A 13,785-nucleotide genomic window follows, 5' to 3' on the forward strand; every position below is an offset into this window, starting at 1 on the left:
AAGTCCCATGAGCTTAACTTAGGCATAGGGTATATTCATCCTACAACCATAATTATCAAGTCAGGAGGAATCTACTGGTTTCAAATGTAGGGTACTATCAACCTTACCTCATTAGTACGAGGAAAATGCATGCCTCATGATGGGCAATGTTCCACCACTAACCAACATCCAACCAATAACAACCAGATGAACCATCATCTCATTAGTATGAGGAAAATGCATGCCTCACGACGGACAATGTTCCACCACTAAACAACACTAAATAACAACCAGATAAACCATCATTTGAGGAATACCCATCAAAGATAATGTGCGACTGCTAAGAAAGAGTATCACAGCAACCAATAAAGTCAAAATCCCCATAATAGATAGTACCTCCCAAAATGGTAGCCAGAAAACGAGAGGAAAGGTCCTGGAAGACTAAATGTTCCAAATACCAAACAGAAAATGAATGATCCAAATATGTGGAGAAGTAAAGAAAATGCTCCAAGAGAACCAGAAGCAGGAACAAAGAATACCTCTCCAGAAACACATCATAATCATACTCTTCCAGAAGCAAACTGCTGTAGAGTGAAAACAGAAATGAGCTGGAAATCAGTCACCCTGCAAAATATTATACTAGTTGAAGAACGCTGATAGATATCCAGCAAAGGTCAGGACTACTCACAGAAATATGAAAAGATCTGAGGAAAACCTAATTGTAACAGTCTACAACAAAAAATATCTTTCCTCCTGAGGGCAACCTAAAGAAGATGGGAAGAGATGTGTGCATCTGATCATAATAGTGGACACAATACATATCTAGATATCAGTGCTACGATAGGATATGGATCTAGACACAGAAGTTTTACCAATGGTTTATTACCAAGTGTGATAGTCTTATCTATATCATTGTGTCAAGTTTGGTTCTGATTAATCATGAAATGTGGAAACATATTAGGAACAGATATGAAATGATAGATATATATGACCATGTATTTTTTTCCCAGACACACTTTGCTTTATCTAGTAGATATACTTAACATTGATTAAAAAAGTATTCAGAAATAACCATAATTTACTATTATAATTAAATTACTATGCATTTATTTATTGAAAAAGAATACTATTTAGAATTATTATAATCATAATTACAGAGATAACCAACCATACATTACGGTCATTATTACTTGTAACATAAAACTTACAAGTTACGTAAACACACCTAGTGTTTGTTCGTTTGTTTTGAATTTCATGCGAAGCTACTTGAGGGCTATCTGCACTAGCCGTCCCTAATTTAGCAGCGTAAGACTAGAGGGAATGCAGCTAGTCATCACCACCCACTGCCAATGTTTGGATTACTCTTTTACCAATGAATAGTGGAATTGACTGTCACATTATGACAATCCCATGCCTGAAAGGGTGTGCATGTTTGGTGTGACAGGGATTCAAACCTGCGACCCTTGGATTACGAGTCGAGAACCTTAACCACGCGGCCATGCTGAGCCAACAACTAGTGAACGCAGTACTTATTAATATCAAACTGAAAACCATCAAATATATCTAATCAACAAAGGAATTAATAATATTGAACTTACAAACTGTCTAAATATACCAAGAAAACAAAACATCATATAATATCTAACGAACAATCAACTGAAAATGAAGTAGCCAACAAATTACAGAGAAATATCCAATCTACAAAAGTCAGAATAATGATGACATGAAATAACTCCACAAATGAGGGCAAAGCCACACAATAGGCATCCAATCTGTGCCTATCATACATACAACAATTAAGTTTGTAGTAGTTAAAATATTTGCCATCAAGCAAATCACTGGGGAACTGGATGCAATAGACGGAAAGAAGCAAGTTAAATAAATGGATGAAGAGAAATGAAACAAACCTACAAAAGAACTGAAACATGCTTTGACCATCATGGAGAAGAAGGTCCAGGTCACATGGAGGAAGTGAACATTCAACAAACTAAGGCACTTACCACCCTCAGTAGACAATAGATGGGTGAGAAAAGTGTGTTCTCAAAAACAACACTAACCATTTTGGGAATCACAAAAAAATGGGAAATGCATAAAACACAAGAATGTGTGTGTGAGAATCTGAATATAGAATGAAAACACACACACTGGAGAAAAAAATCATGTGTAAACAGTACTGAAAATGGAAATTAAGTGAGAAAAAGGACTGACTCATATGGTGCCAATTGAGAAGGTGAGGTATACAAACTGTAATATAGAGGGTGCCACCTGCTCCAGGAATATGTGTTCTGAAGGTAACGGGTCATTGAAAGTATGTTAAATAAGCAACTTTATCTTGTCGGTCAAGCAAGAATAGAAAAAGTTAATAGGTTAGACAGAATGATGAAGACTGTAAAAAGTTGTTGTGTGAGAGGAGGTATGTATTGTATCTGAACTCAATGTTTAAGACTATCCAATAAGCCACCAAAGGGCAACTTCTATTTTACTAGCAGCAAAGTGTCGTCAAAGATAAAACATGGAGATATAAACTAAAAAGTTATTTGTCAGTTTGAGAAATTAATTCAATATAACAAACTCACTGAAAGTATGTCACTTAATAAATCAGAAAAAAACAAAAACTAAAATAATATAATTATTATAATGCATTTATTTAATGGTTGGGTACCTTTTGTGTTAAGATATTTTCAGCCACAAGCCCATGAAGCCCCAGGTGATTCACACATAAGCTTCAAAACTTGTAATAATAAAATGAAGAGAATAACCCCTACAATTGATATATTCTTATCCTTTCCTGAATTCTGTTATTTTACTCATATTTACAGTTTTAATTTCCTCATTCATCTGGAGCTAACAGTTAATGAAGCTTCAAACACTTTAAAATTAGGTCATATAAATTATTTATATTAAGAAAAACATGAGTTCAAATAGAGAAACGTTTGTAACATTATACTACGTTACATTTGTAACATTATACTGCGTTACATTTGTAACATTATACTACATTACATTTGTAACATTATACTGCATTACATTTGTAACATTATACTACGTTACATTTGTAACATTATACTACGTTACATTTGTAACATTATACTACGTAACATTATACTACATTACATTTTATACATTACATTTGTAACATTATATTACATTACATTTGTAACATTATACTACATTACATTTGTAACATTATGCTACATTACATTTGTACATTTGTAACATTATATTACATTAGATTTGTAAAATTATACTACATTACATTTGTAACATTATACATTTGTAACATTATACTGTTAGATTTGTAAAATTATACTACATTACATTTGTAACATTATACTACGTTACACTTGTAACATTATATTACATTACATTTGTAACATTATACTACATTACATTTGTAACATTATGCTACGTTACATTTGTAACATTATACTGCATTAGATTTGTAAAATTATACTACATTACACTTGTAACATTATACTACGTTACACTTGTAACATTATATTACATTACATTTGTAACATTATACTACATTACATTTGTAACATTATACTACATTACATTTGTAACATTATGCTACGTTACATTTGTAACATTATACTGCGTTAGATTTGTAAAATTATACTACATTACATTTGTAACATTATACTACGTTACATTTGTAACATTATACTACGTTACACTTGTAACATTATATTACATTACATTTGTAACATTATACTACGTTACATTTGTAACATTATACTACGTTACATTTGTAACATTATACTATATTACATGTAACATTATACTATACATTTTAATGTATTGCCTCTTATCCGTAGAATGTCCATTTTATCTGATATTTTTTGTGATAATGTTATCATATTCCTTCATAAGTGTAAAATCATATACTATGTTTTAACCAAGGATTCAAATATTCTGTATCAAGTTTAACTGAGCCTCCTTAGTGTTTAACCCTTTTCTAAATCATACTGATTTTAGATAAAGTTTTATGTAAAAATTTAGTCCAACATGCTTTTAAGTATTTTAGAAAACACTGATAATAATAAATTTATAATTTACCCTTGTTACCTTTTTCTGTACATTGGAATTACTAGTTTTCAGGAGGTACTCTGGATGTTCCTGTTGTGATAGTTAAAATATTCATATATAGCTCTATGGAATAATATATATAGTCTTTTGTTATTTTTATTGAAATTACGCCCTCTCTTGGACTTTTCTGACTTTTTAAGTCATAATTACAATTTTATCTTCCTCATTTCATGTGGGAAATAAAAACGTGAAAGTTAGCATTTCATTTTCTTGAAACTATATTTCCTATAGATACAGATCTCACACAGAATAGCATGATCCTCTGCTGATGAGACCTGTATGAGCTAACTTTCACTTAAGTATTATGTGTTAAATGTGAACTATGCTAGAGCATGATAACACCATCATACAACAACAGCCCTCCACCAACAGGAGGGTAACAAACATTTTTGTGCAGTAACTCTCATTAAGCCCCTGTATTTAAAATAACTTCATTCTTAAATGACATAAGAAGAAGGTGTAACAAATGAATAGGTGGGAAGTGAGCACCTTTCAGAGATAGGTAGGAAGGAGTAAAGTGAGCACCTTCCAGAGATAGGTAGAATAGGTGGGAAGTGAGCACCTTCCAGAGATAGGTAGAATAGGTGGGAAGTGTGCACCTTCCAGAGATAAATTTTCAGCTGAGGAAACTTTTAAATTCCAGGATATTACTTTGCTTCAACTCATGCCTAAGGTCCCACAATGAAGTGTTGGAGGAGTTTCTCTTTACAAAGTGTTCACAAGGAGAGCTCATAGGGTGTGACATCCTGTGGCAGAAGCTACATTGGGGAACACCTCATCTTGTCCAGGGCTCAGCAAGAAACAGAGACACAGACAAAAGAGTCTTACACCCACCACTTCTCTCTAAACATAATTAGTCAGGTATTTTTAGCCAATGTTCTTTGATTCTTACAATTTTTTACTTTATGAAACACATTCTTAGGACTAATTTGTCTTTCCTCTAGTATTATAATCCATGCTGATTTCTTTCTTCAATTACTTTACACATGCTTCATCCCACTCATTCTTTTGTACTGACTTGCAGCCATTCATTTCCTTTTCTAGATTCCCATTTTTTGGAATCTCTTTTGCCTGCTTGGAGATTGGACATCTTGTTCTTTATGTTGCTTTTATGATTCTATATTTTTAGTATTTTTTCTCACCACTCTTCTGTGTTTCCTTTCCTCCCTCCATCCTTTTGTTTCAGGCACTTTCTTGTACTCTAAACATTTTTTGGAGGGCTTTGTTTCATTTTCTTTACCATCTTAGCCTCTATTACGTCTTTCACATGGTCCTTCACAAACTGATTCCTCTGCTGTTTGGTTGGAATATGCTCCTCACTAATATGCAAATGATCTCAGTTGGGCTCCATTTTTCATTCAGAAGTCTTTGGTGGGGTTCAGGTTTCATTGAAGACTCAGGCTGAAGTAGCCCACTATCAGTCCTTATTCTCTTCTCTGATTTCTTGTCTTTGTCAGCCTTGTCCTTTGATTGGAACAATCTACTTGCATCCTTCTTGTTCCAGTTTCCAGGCTTTCTTCTTCTTCCCATTCTCCTAGTAGATGAAGCATGGTTCATTTGCTCATTCCTCTGGTAACTATATTTTCAGGTCAGGCTCTGAAGGTGTCCAAGTGTTAACTGCCTCTGGTCTCTGTTTTCTACCGACAGAAGGATTTTTTTTATGTTTTCATCCACATTCTCCTCTACCCTCTCATCTACTTTTTTTTTTCCAACCCAATCTATCTTTGGTGTCTTTTGGAATTGGTCTTGAATATTTCAGTAAAACATGCCATTGAGAGAATATATTCCTCTTCTCTGGGTCTTTTACTATCACTTCTTACAGTTCCCTTAGTAAACCTTGGAATGGTTTCCAGTTACCAACCTATTGTTTCTCAACTAGTTTCAGATCATTCCACAGTTCTGGAGAATTTTCTCCTCACTACTGGTCTTTTTCACTCATATATAGGTTACCACAGTTCCATTGTCAGATGCCTTTCTATATATCCCAATAATCAGTATTCCAGACATTTTTTTTATGTTTCATCCAAAGGAATCAAATCTTTCAGTTATCTACTCTTAACTTTGGTGTGCCATCAAACTCTTATGGCTTCTTTCAAGTCATGAAGCCTTTATTTGTTGCCATTATGGACTGAGGCTGGTTTTAAATTTCTGCACTGACAGCTGGCTTCTACTTGCCCATTTTTTGGTAGATATTCTTCTCTCTAATGTCCCTTCTTCTGCAAGAGGCTGCTTGTTTGTGATTACATGTCAAGCTTTCTAAATCTTTTCTCGTGCCTATACAGTATTTAGTACACCTGGGCATTTTCTTCAAGTCTCACATCAGTCAGGCTCAGCCTTCACATCCTTGCCTGTGGCTATGGAATGTATGATCCCCAGAGTTTCACTTCTTATTTTCATTGTATACAAGAGGTTCTTTTGGTACTGGAGACTGGCTTCCTTGGAATCTACTCATTCCCTTGGGTCACATGCATATGTAGCTCCTCAGGAGAACTTGCAAGACCAGAACAATCTTTCTCAACATCAATTTTCCTTAATTTTGAACCTCTCTTTTTCTCTTTTTGAGAAATTAAGTTGGTGGATAGGCAATGCCAACTCCATAATAGGTGTTCTTTTTCAACTCCCCATCTGGATATCTATCTCTTCATAATTACCTCCCTCCTTGGTTTGGGCATATCTTTGAATGACTACATGATTTCTGACATTCAGACACAGGAGTTCAGTTCATTCCACATCACTGTACCAAACATTCTTACTGTTCATTGGGCATGTTCCCATTTCCTACTCCAATATTTTCATGGCTGTTTTTTCATGTTAGCTTACAAGGGAACATTTTCTGCATGATGTTTTGCATTTCAATATTGGCCCTTCTCCTCTGGAATCATTCCTATTAAGTTTGTCTCATAGTTTGTCATGTTCTAGGGGCTGGAAGCCTGTGGTGGATCACAGACTGTGTTCTACTCCTATCATATTCTCTCCACCTTCAGATTTCCTGTTGCGTTTGTTCTCACTTGGCCACACACAACTTCACAGATGCATTTTCCACTCTTCTGAATTGCAAGCTTACTCTATTCTGGTCCTCAGTTCTTCATCTTTTAGGTTTGGTTGTTTATGCTCTCATTCAAGACTGATCTCACCTTTTTCTACATGTCTATCCTTCAACTTGACTCATTCCTCAGATCCCTGCTTTGATACATACAAAATATTCTTTGTTGTGTCCTTTTTGTGGTGCCTCTTGGGCCAGTTCAGCCATGATTTTCTCTATTTCATTATTAAGCATACCATGTAACAAGGGTTTACCTATTATGACTCTCAAAGTGTTTAATATATCTTCACAAAATTTGACATGCTTTCTGTAAACATTAAGTGTTTTGTAGACAAATAATCTGTATATTTAATATATTTTATATTTTATCTGTTATTTGCTCTACTATAACTCTACAAAGTTGGTTGATTTGATCAAGTTTACAATCACCATAAAAAAAAGTTAGAAATTAATTTTTAATTAATTAATTAATTAAATTACTCTTTTTACTCTTGACACTAAAGGTGGTCAGAGGTTATGTTTTCACCCATGTGTGTATGTGCATTTGTTTAACTTTTACATTGGTCTTGACAAATACCATTCATCTCCCAGGCTTGTTACAGAGATATTAAACATTTCATATCATTTAGCTGATACCAATTTATTTCTTTATTTTTCAACCATATCTTAGTCAAAATTAATACATCTACTTTGTTAAGTAATCTATGTTATTAAATCAATCTGCTTAAATCTATCTTTAATACTATATATATGTAAAATCAGCTCATTTAGATTGAGAAAATATTTTACATAGAAGAGCGAACAACATTTCGACCTTCTTTGGTCATCGTCAGGTTCACAAAGAAAGAAAGAGGTAACTGACCAGAAGCTGACCACATGTTTGGAAGGGGTTGTGTAACTGAGTGTCGGAATGTAGAGGGCAGTGTTAGATGTTTGAATATATAATTTTACATCATTTATTGTATTATATTTAATATAGGTATAAAGGTGTTCCTTTGTATTGGTTTATTTTGGGCTTGAGTTGTTGCATAAGTAAGGCTTCTTTAATTTTGCGTTTGTTTACGTTTGTTTCTTTATTTAATATTTGAGTGTTTTCTATAATTATGCTGTGTTTATTTGACTTGCAGTGTTCGAAAACGTGTGAAGGTGACTTTTTATGTTCTTTGAATCTGGTTTCCATTTTTCTACTTGTTTCTCCAATATAGAAGTCGTGGCAGTTATCACAATGTATTTTATAAATAATGTTGGTGTGGTGTTTGTCAGTGTAATTTCTTTATAGTATAGACCTCAGTTTTGTGCCTGGTTTTTGAATACATTTGGTATTAACTGGAATGTCATATTTTTGTTACTAGCTTTTGCCAAATGTTGGTTATTTTTCTGCTGATGTCAGGAATATATGGTATGCAGCAGTATATGGTTTTGTGATTTTTTAATTCGTGGGATATATTTACTTTTGTTGGTTGATTTTGCTTTTTGTCTAGGTGTGTGATATAATATTATCTACGGTTTGTGGAGGAAACTTATTGGTGTTGATGAAGCATTGTTTTATTTTGTCTAATTCGTCGTTAATTTTATCCGGTGAGCATAGTTTTATGGCTGTGTTTATTTGGTTTCTTAGTATGTTGAGTTTTTGTTTTGTTTCATGTGCTGAGTCCCAAGGAATGTATAGTCCAGTATGGGTGATTTTTCGGTGGATTTCTGTTTTAAATTGTGTATCGGTTCTTGTAATTTTGAGTTAAGAAATGATATTTGATTGCTTCCTTCTTGTTCACATGTGAAGTTAATGTTGGGATATATCGAGTTAATGTGATTGAAAAAATTAAGTGTGTGTTCCGTAGATCTGAATCCCACAACCGTGTCATCTACATATCTGTACCAGTATAGTGGTGGATGTGATGCTGTGTTAATTGGTTGTGTCATAAAAATATTGGCTAGAACTGGTGATATTGGGTTGCCCATGCTTAGGCCATTTGTTTGTGTATATTTGTGATTGTTGAACACGAAGTTTGTCTTCATCGTGTTGAATTCTATGAGAGTTGCTGGGAATGTCTATAGATGGGTTAGGGTCTCGGATATAGAGTTCTAAGGCTATCTTGCAGGCTTCAGTGGTTGGAACTTCTGTAAAGAGGGATATAACATCAAAACTGGCCATTAAGGCTTTATAATTAAGTTGATTTAGATTAGACTTTAAATTAAAAGTCTTTGATGAATGAGCTGGCTGATGTTACATATTTGGAGAATGCCCATGCTTTCTACAGAAAACGAAAACAAGGAAACAACCAAAAACAACCAACAGAAAGAAGACAACTTAGACAATTTTATTGACATCCAACAGCCAAACTTCCCAGGTAAAATTAAAAATATATATTTTCCAGAAACACCTAAAAACAACATCTTAAACATTTTTTTCAAAGAATTTTCTCACAAAACCATCAACATAATTTCACAAAACAGAAAGCTAAAAAACAATCTTAAAAAACTCTCAGTTTCTATGACCATGTCAATTAATGACATGTACAACTAATACAAATCTCTATGAACTTTTGTATCAGAAAATTTTTATCATTAGTGATTTTAGTTTACTAAACCATCACCACTGAAAAGTTAAATTGAATTTTAATAAATTATTTGGAAGAACACAAACATTATACAATGAAATCTTGATTTGTGCAATTTGAATCTCACATAATTATCATAAAAGTGTTTATGGCATAATTAACTTACTGTTTTAAATGCTCACACTAGTCTAAAAGCAATCTATGATAGAAGTTACTAAACATTTGAATCAGTCCATGGCTAATTTATATTTTATATATTACGAAACAAACAATTAAAGACGTTGAAATACTCTTTAACATTTGATAATAATTTATTGCCAATCGTAAACTTATTATACCAAGTTCAGCCTTTAAAATAGTTCAATAGAATTTCAAACATTTATGTCAATACTCTCGTAAAGAAAACTGTTAATAATAAACTTACAAATATGTGAGGAGTTTTGGTCTTGTGATCATATTACTTTAATTATAATTTTTTTATATTATCATGAGACTAATTACCAGCATTTCTTTGTAAAGGAATTATATATCAATTTCACCAGCCTATCAAGAACATAAGACACCTTCCAGAGAGTAACTAGCAGGATAAATCTAAAGAGAAAAAATAAACTACAATTTTTTTAAATTCCCAATTTATATCTTATTTTTTTTGCCAACAAATTCTGTGGTGGTATGATGATGGTAATATTACACACAATGACCAATTCTCTCTCTCTCATTCAATTTCCAGGATAACCAATCTTTGTTAGTTTCTTAACAAGTAACAGCCTAGAAATTTCTTATTCAGGTACTGAATACAGCAAAATATGTAAAGCCATTGTACTCACTCCACTGTCCATTCTGATGAGGCAGATTTATAAAGCTAGAGTATGGGCTACACGTTTGCACAGCAGGGTGACTAGGCCTAACAGCACTTAATCTTATAGGAGAGACTGTGGAAATTCCTCTTGATGCAGCTGACCTCTGACGCAACTCTAAAAACCAAAGTTGAGAATAAACTAATTTTCTAAAAAATACCATATAAAATCCACTGTAACTTTATTTGAAAATCAATATATGTAACATTCATGTAAAAACATATTTACATTAATATCAACATTCTAAATCCATAACAATCTACATCAGTATATGACTTTTACTTTTTCTATTAGCTTTTCTCAAGGACTTATGTTTCTTAAGTAAAAATATATACAATATTAAATATATAATTAATTATTCTTGTTACACAATGGTAGTATTAGGCCTATTGTATACATTTTTAACCCTACTTCTTTATTTAGTCTCTTACCATTTTTCAAGAAGAAAACTGTAGAACAATACTTCAGCCATACCATGAACACTATATCCATACAAATAGGGCGAACATTGTGTAGCTGAAAAACTATTACATGCTCTTATTGAAAAACTCTAACTGTTCTAAATTAAACTTATTCCTATAATATTTTAAATGAAACAGTCCCTTTCTATATAAATACATGCATTCATTTATGTTTTTCAATAAACAATTTCTATAATATGGATATGGCACACTTAACATGGTTGAAACAATATCACATGCTTGTCTTTATGAAGAAGTTAAATGAACAGACAATACAAAGAATGTTGTTCAACAACAACAATAGGCCATATACAATACCTTATGACAAATATATTTAATTATAACAATGCTTTTTCAGCTTATAAAATGCCTTTCATGGTATAACAATATTAATATTACTTTACACATACCCATCTCTGTGGGTTGTAATCCTTTTCGTCTAGAAGCAGGAACTTTTTCCTCACTTTTCTGCAACAAATTGGAAAGTTCTTGTTCACTGAGCACTGAAGACAATGAAATACATACTTTTCATACACTGAGAAACATCTTTTACATTACATACCAAAATACTGTTACAAGTTAACATATTGGAGAATGCTCTCTTATACACTGAGTACAGAAATAAACAAAAGCAAGCATTCTCACATTAAGAGAACAACGAACTAGAGAAACAAGGCCAAGTAAGAAATTACAAGATAAATTATTCATGGACCCAAACTGCTTGGCTAAGGACAGTGCCCAACTCATTATCATCTTAACACAGTCACAGTAACAGTTCAATAAATACTTCAATTTGATAAAGTAAAGATGCATTACTAACTATAATTGTAAATTACTCTGAAAGACAATTTGATAAACATTTTTTGATGTTAACAGTGAAAAATGATTCCTTTCACCACAGTTATGAAGGATTGGTTGTTACAGCTAGTAACTTATGTTGAATAATGAGGTAAAGTGATGATTTAAAGGGTGATTTTTACCATTTCCTTAATTCATACAGTAATGGGTGAATTAATGAAGTTATTATTGACAGATGTGTGATGATCAAGATAACAATAGCAGTAACCACAGGAAGAATCATCTATTCTATGTCCATTGTACCAAACCTATATTGGAGAATTAACAATTACAATAGTTCAGTTTACTTTGTGTTTTCACAAAATTTGGAAATCTTTTATTAAACATGAAAAGTTTAAATGTTTTAAAACAAAAATGTTTGTCCTAAACCTTTATCTGAAAATTTACTAAAGCCAGTCCAGATGAGATACTTACTTTATCTGAAAATTTACTAAAGCCAGTCTAGATGAGATACTTACTTTGAATTTAAAGCTTCCACATTTCATTTGCTTAAATTCTAGAAACTCCAAAATGAATCAAAACTCCATTTTCCTTTAACATTGCATATTTTATCTGTAATTTCTCTGCACAAACCGCATACTTCATTTCAGTGTCTTTAGAGATATCACTTAAGTGTAATGAAAATGGTGACTGAAAAACATGAAATAAATTTATAAGCATAGTTCTTTACTTTTCAGTAGTGACCATGAAGTTACTTACATTCACAATTTAAACTTTTGTTCTTTTTAAACAAGTTTTCTGTATTGTTTTTATTTAGCTGTACAAAGCAACAATCCCCTTAATAAACCACAACTTGGACCCTTACACTGTTTCTGGAAAACCATAACACTTGATATGAAAAGTGCACAGACAAGCCAAGCTCTCAGTAAAACAATAAACTTGAAGGGAAATTTACTTTATGGCTAAGCAGTATTGATAGTATAAATAATTAATACAATTTACTTTATGGTTTAGCAGTATTGATAGTATAAGTAATTAATACAGTTTACTTTATGACTTAGCAGTATTGATGGTATAAGTAATTAATACAATTTACTTTATGACTTAGCAGTATTGATAGTATAAGTAATTAATACAACTTACTTTATGACTTAGCAGTATTGATAGTATAAGTAACTAATACAATTTACTTTATGACTTAGCAGTATTGATAGTATAAGTAATTAATACAGTTTACTTTATGACTTAGCAGTATTGATAGTATAAGTAATTAATAAAATTTACTTTATGGCTTAGCAGTATTGATAGTATAAGTAATTAATACAATTTACTTTATGACTTAGCAGTATTGATAGTATAAGTAATTAATACAATTTACTTTATGACTTAGCAGTATTGATAGTATAAGTAATTAATACAATTTACTTTATGACTTAGCAGTATTGATAGCATAAGTAATTAATACAATTTACTTTATGACTTAGTAGTATTGATAGTATAAGTAATTAATACAATTTACTTTATGACTTAGCAGTATTGATAGTATAAGTAATTAATACAATTTACTTTATGACTTAGCAGTATTGATAGTATAAGTAATTAATACAATTTACTTTATGACTTAGCAGTATTGATAGTATAAGTAATTAATACAATTTACTTTATGACTTAGCAGTATTGATAGTATAAGTAATTAATACAATTTACTTTATGACTTAGCAGTATTGATAGTATAAGTAATTAATACAATTTACTTTATGACTTAGCAGTATTGATGGTATAAGTAATTAATACAAAACAAAGAGGATAAAGGGGTATCCAAAATAACCTAATATAAGCATTTAAGATATAAAATATTTGTTTCCAAAATTAAGAAATTGAAATTCACATTACAATAAAGTTGAACAATAAACTATGTTATGATGCTACTGACACGTATTATTGGTAAAGATATAAAAATAGGTCATGAGATGGGATGTGTGTAAGTTTTTTACATG

General features: G+C 31.9%; 2 protein-coding genes across 5 annotated transcripts in view; one reads left to right on the plus strand and one right to left on the minus strand.

Annotated features, from left to right (window-relative positions):
* Nucleotides 1–13,785, plus strand: part of LOC143249924 (uncharacterized) — a 57,076-nt gene that overhangs the window by 10,145 nt on the left and 33,146 nt on the right. The gene's annotated exons all lie outside the window — the stretch shown is intronic.
* LOC143249923 (endoplasmic reticulum junction formation protein lunapark-A-like) overlaps nucleotides 1–13,785 on the minus strand; it is a 31,562-nt gene that overhangs the window by 5,535 nt on the left and 12,242 nt on the right. The window contains exons 5-6 of the mRNA XM_076500538.1: nucleotides 11,401–11,458; nucleotides 10,500–10,646 (exon numbers count right to left, since the gene is read on the minus strand). Coding sequence (XP_076356653.1) covers nucleotides 10,500–10,646; nucleotides 11,401–11,458 — 205 coding nt within the window. The remainder of the gene's footprint in view (nucleotides 1–10,499; nucleotides 10,647–11,400; nucleotides 11,459–13,785) is intronic.

The sequence above is a fragment of the Tachypleus tridentatus genome, chromosome 4, assembly GCF_004210375.1.
Source record: "Tachypleus tridentatus isolate NWPU-2018 chromosome 4, ASM421037v1, whole genome shotgun sequence".
Taxonomy (NCBI): domain Eukaryota; kingdom Metazoa; phylum Arthropoda; class Merostomata; order Xiphosura; family Limulidae; genus Tachypleus; species Tachypleus tridentatus.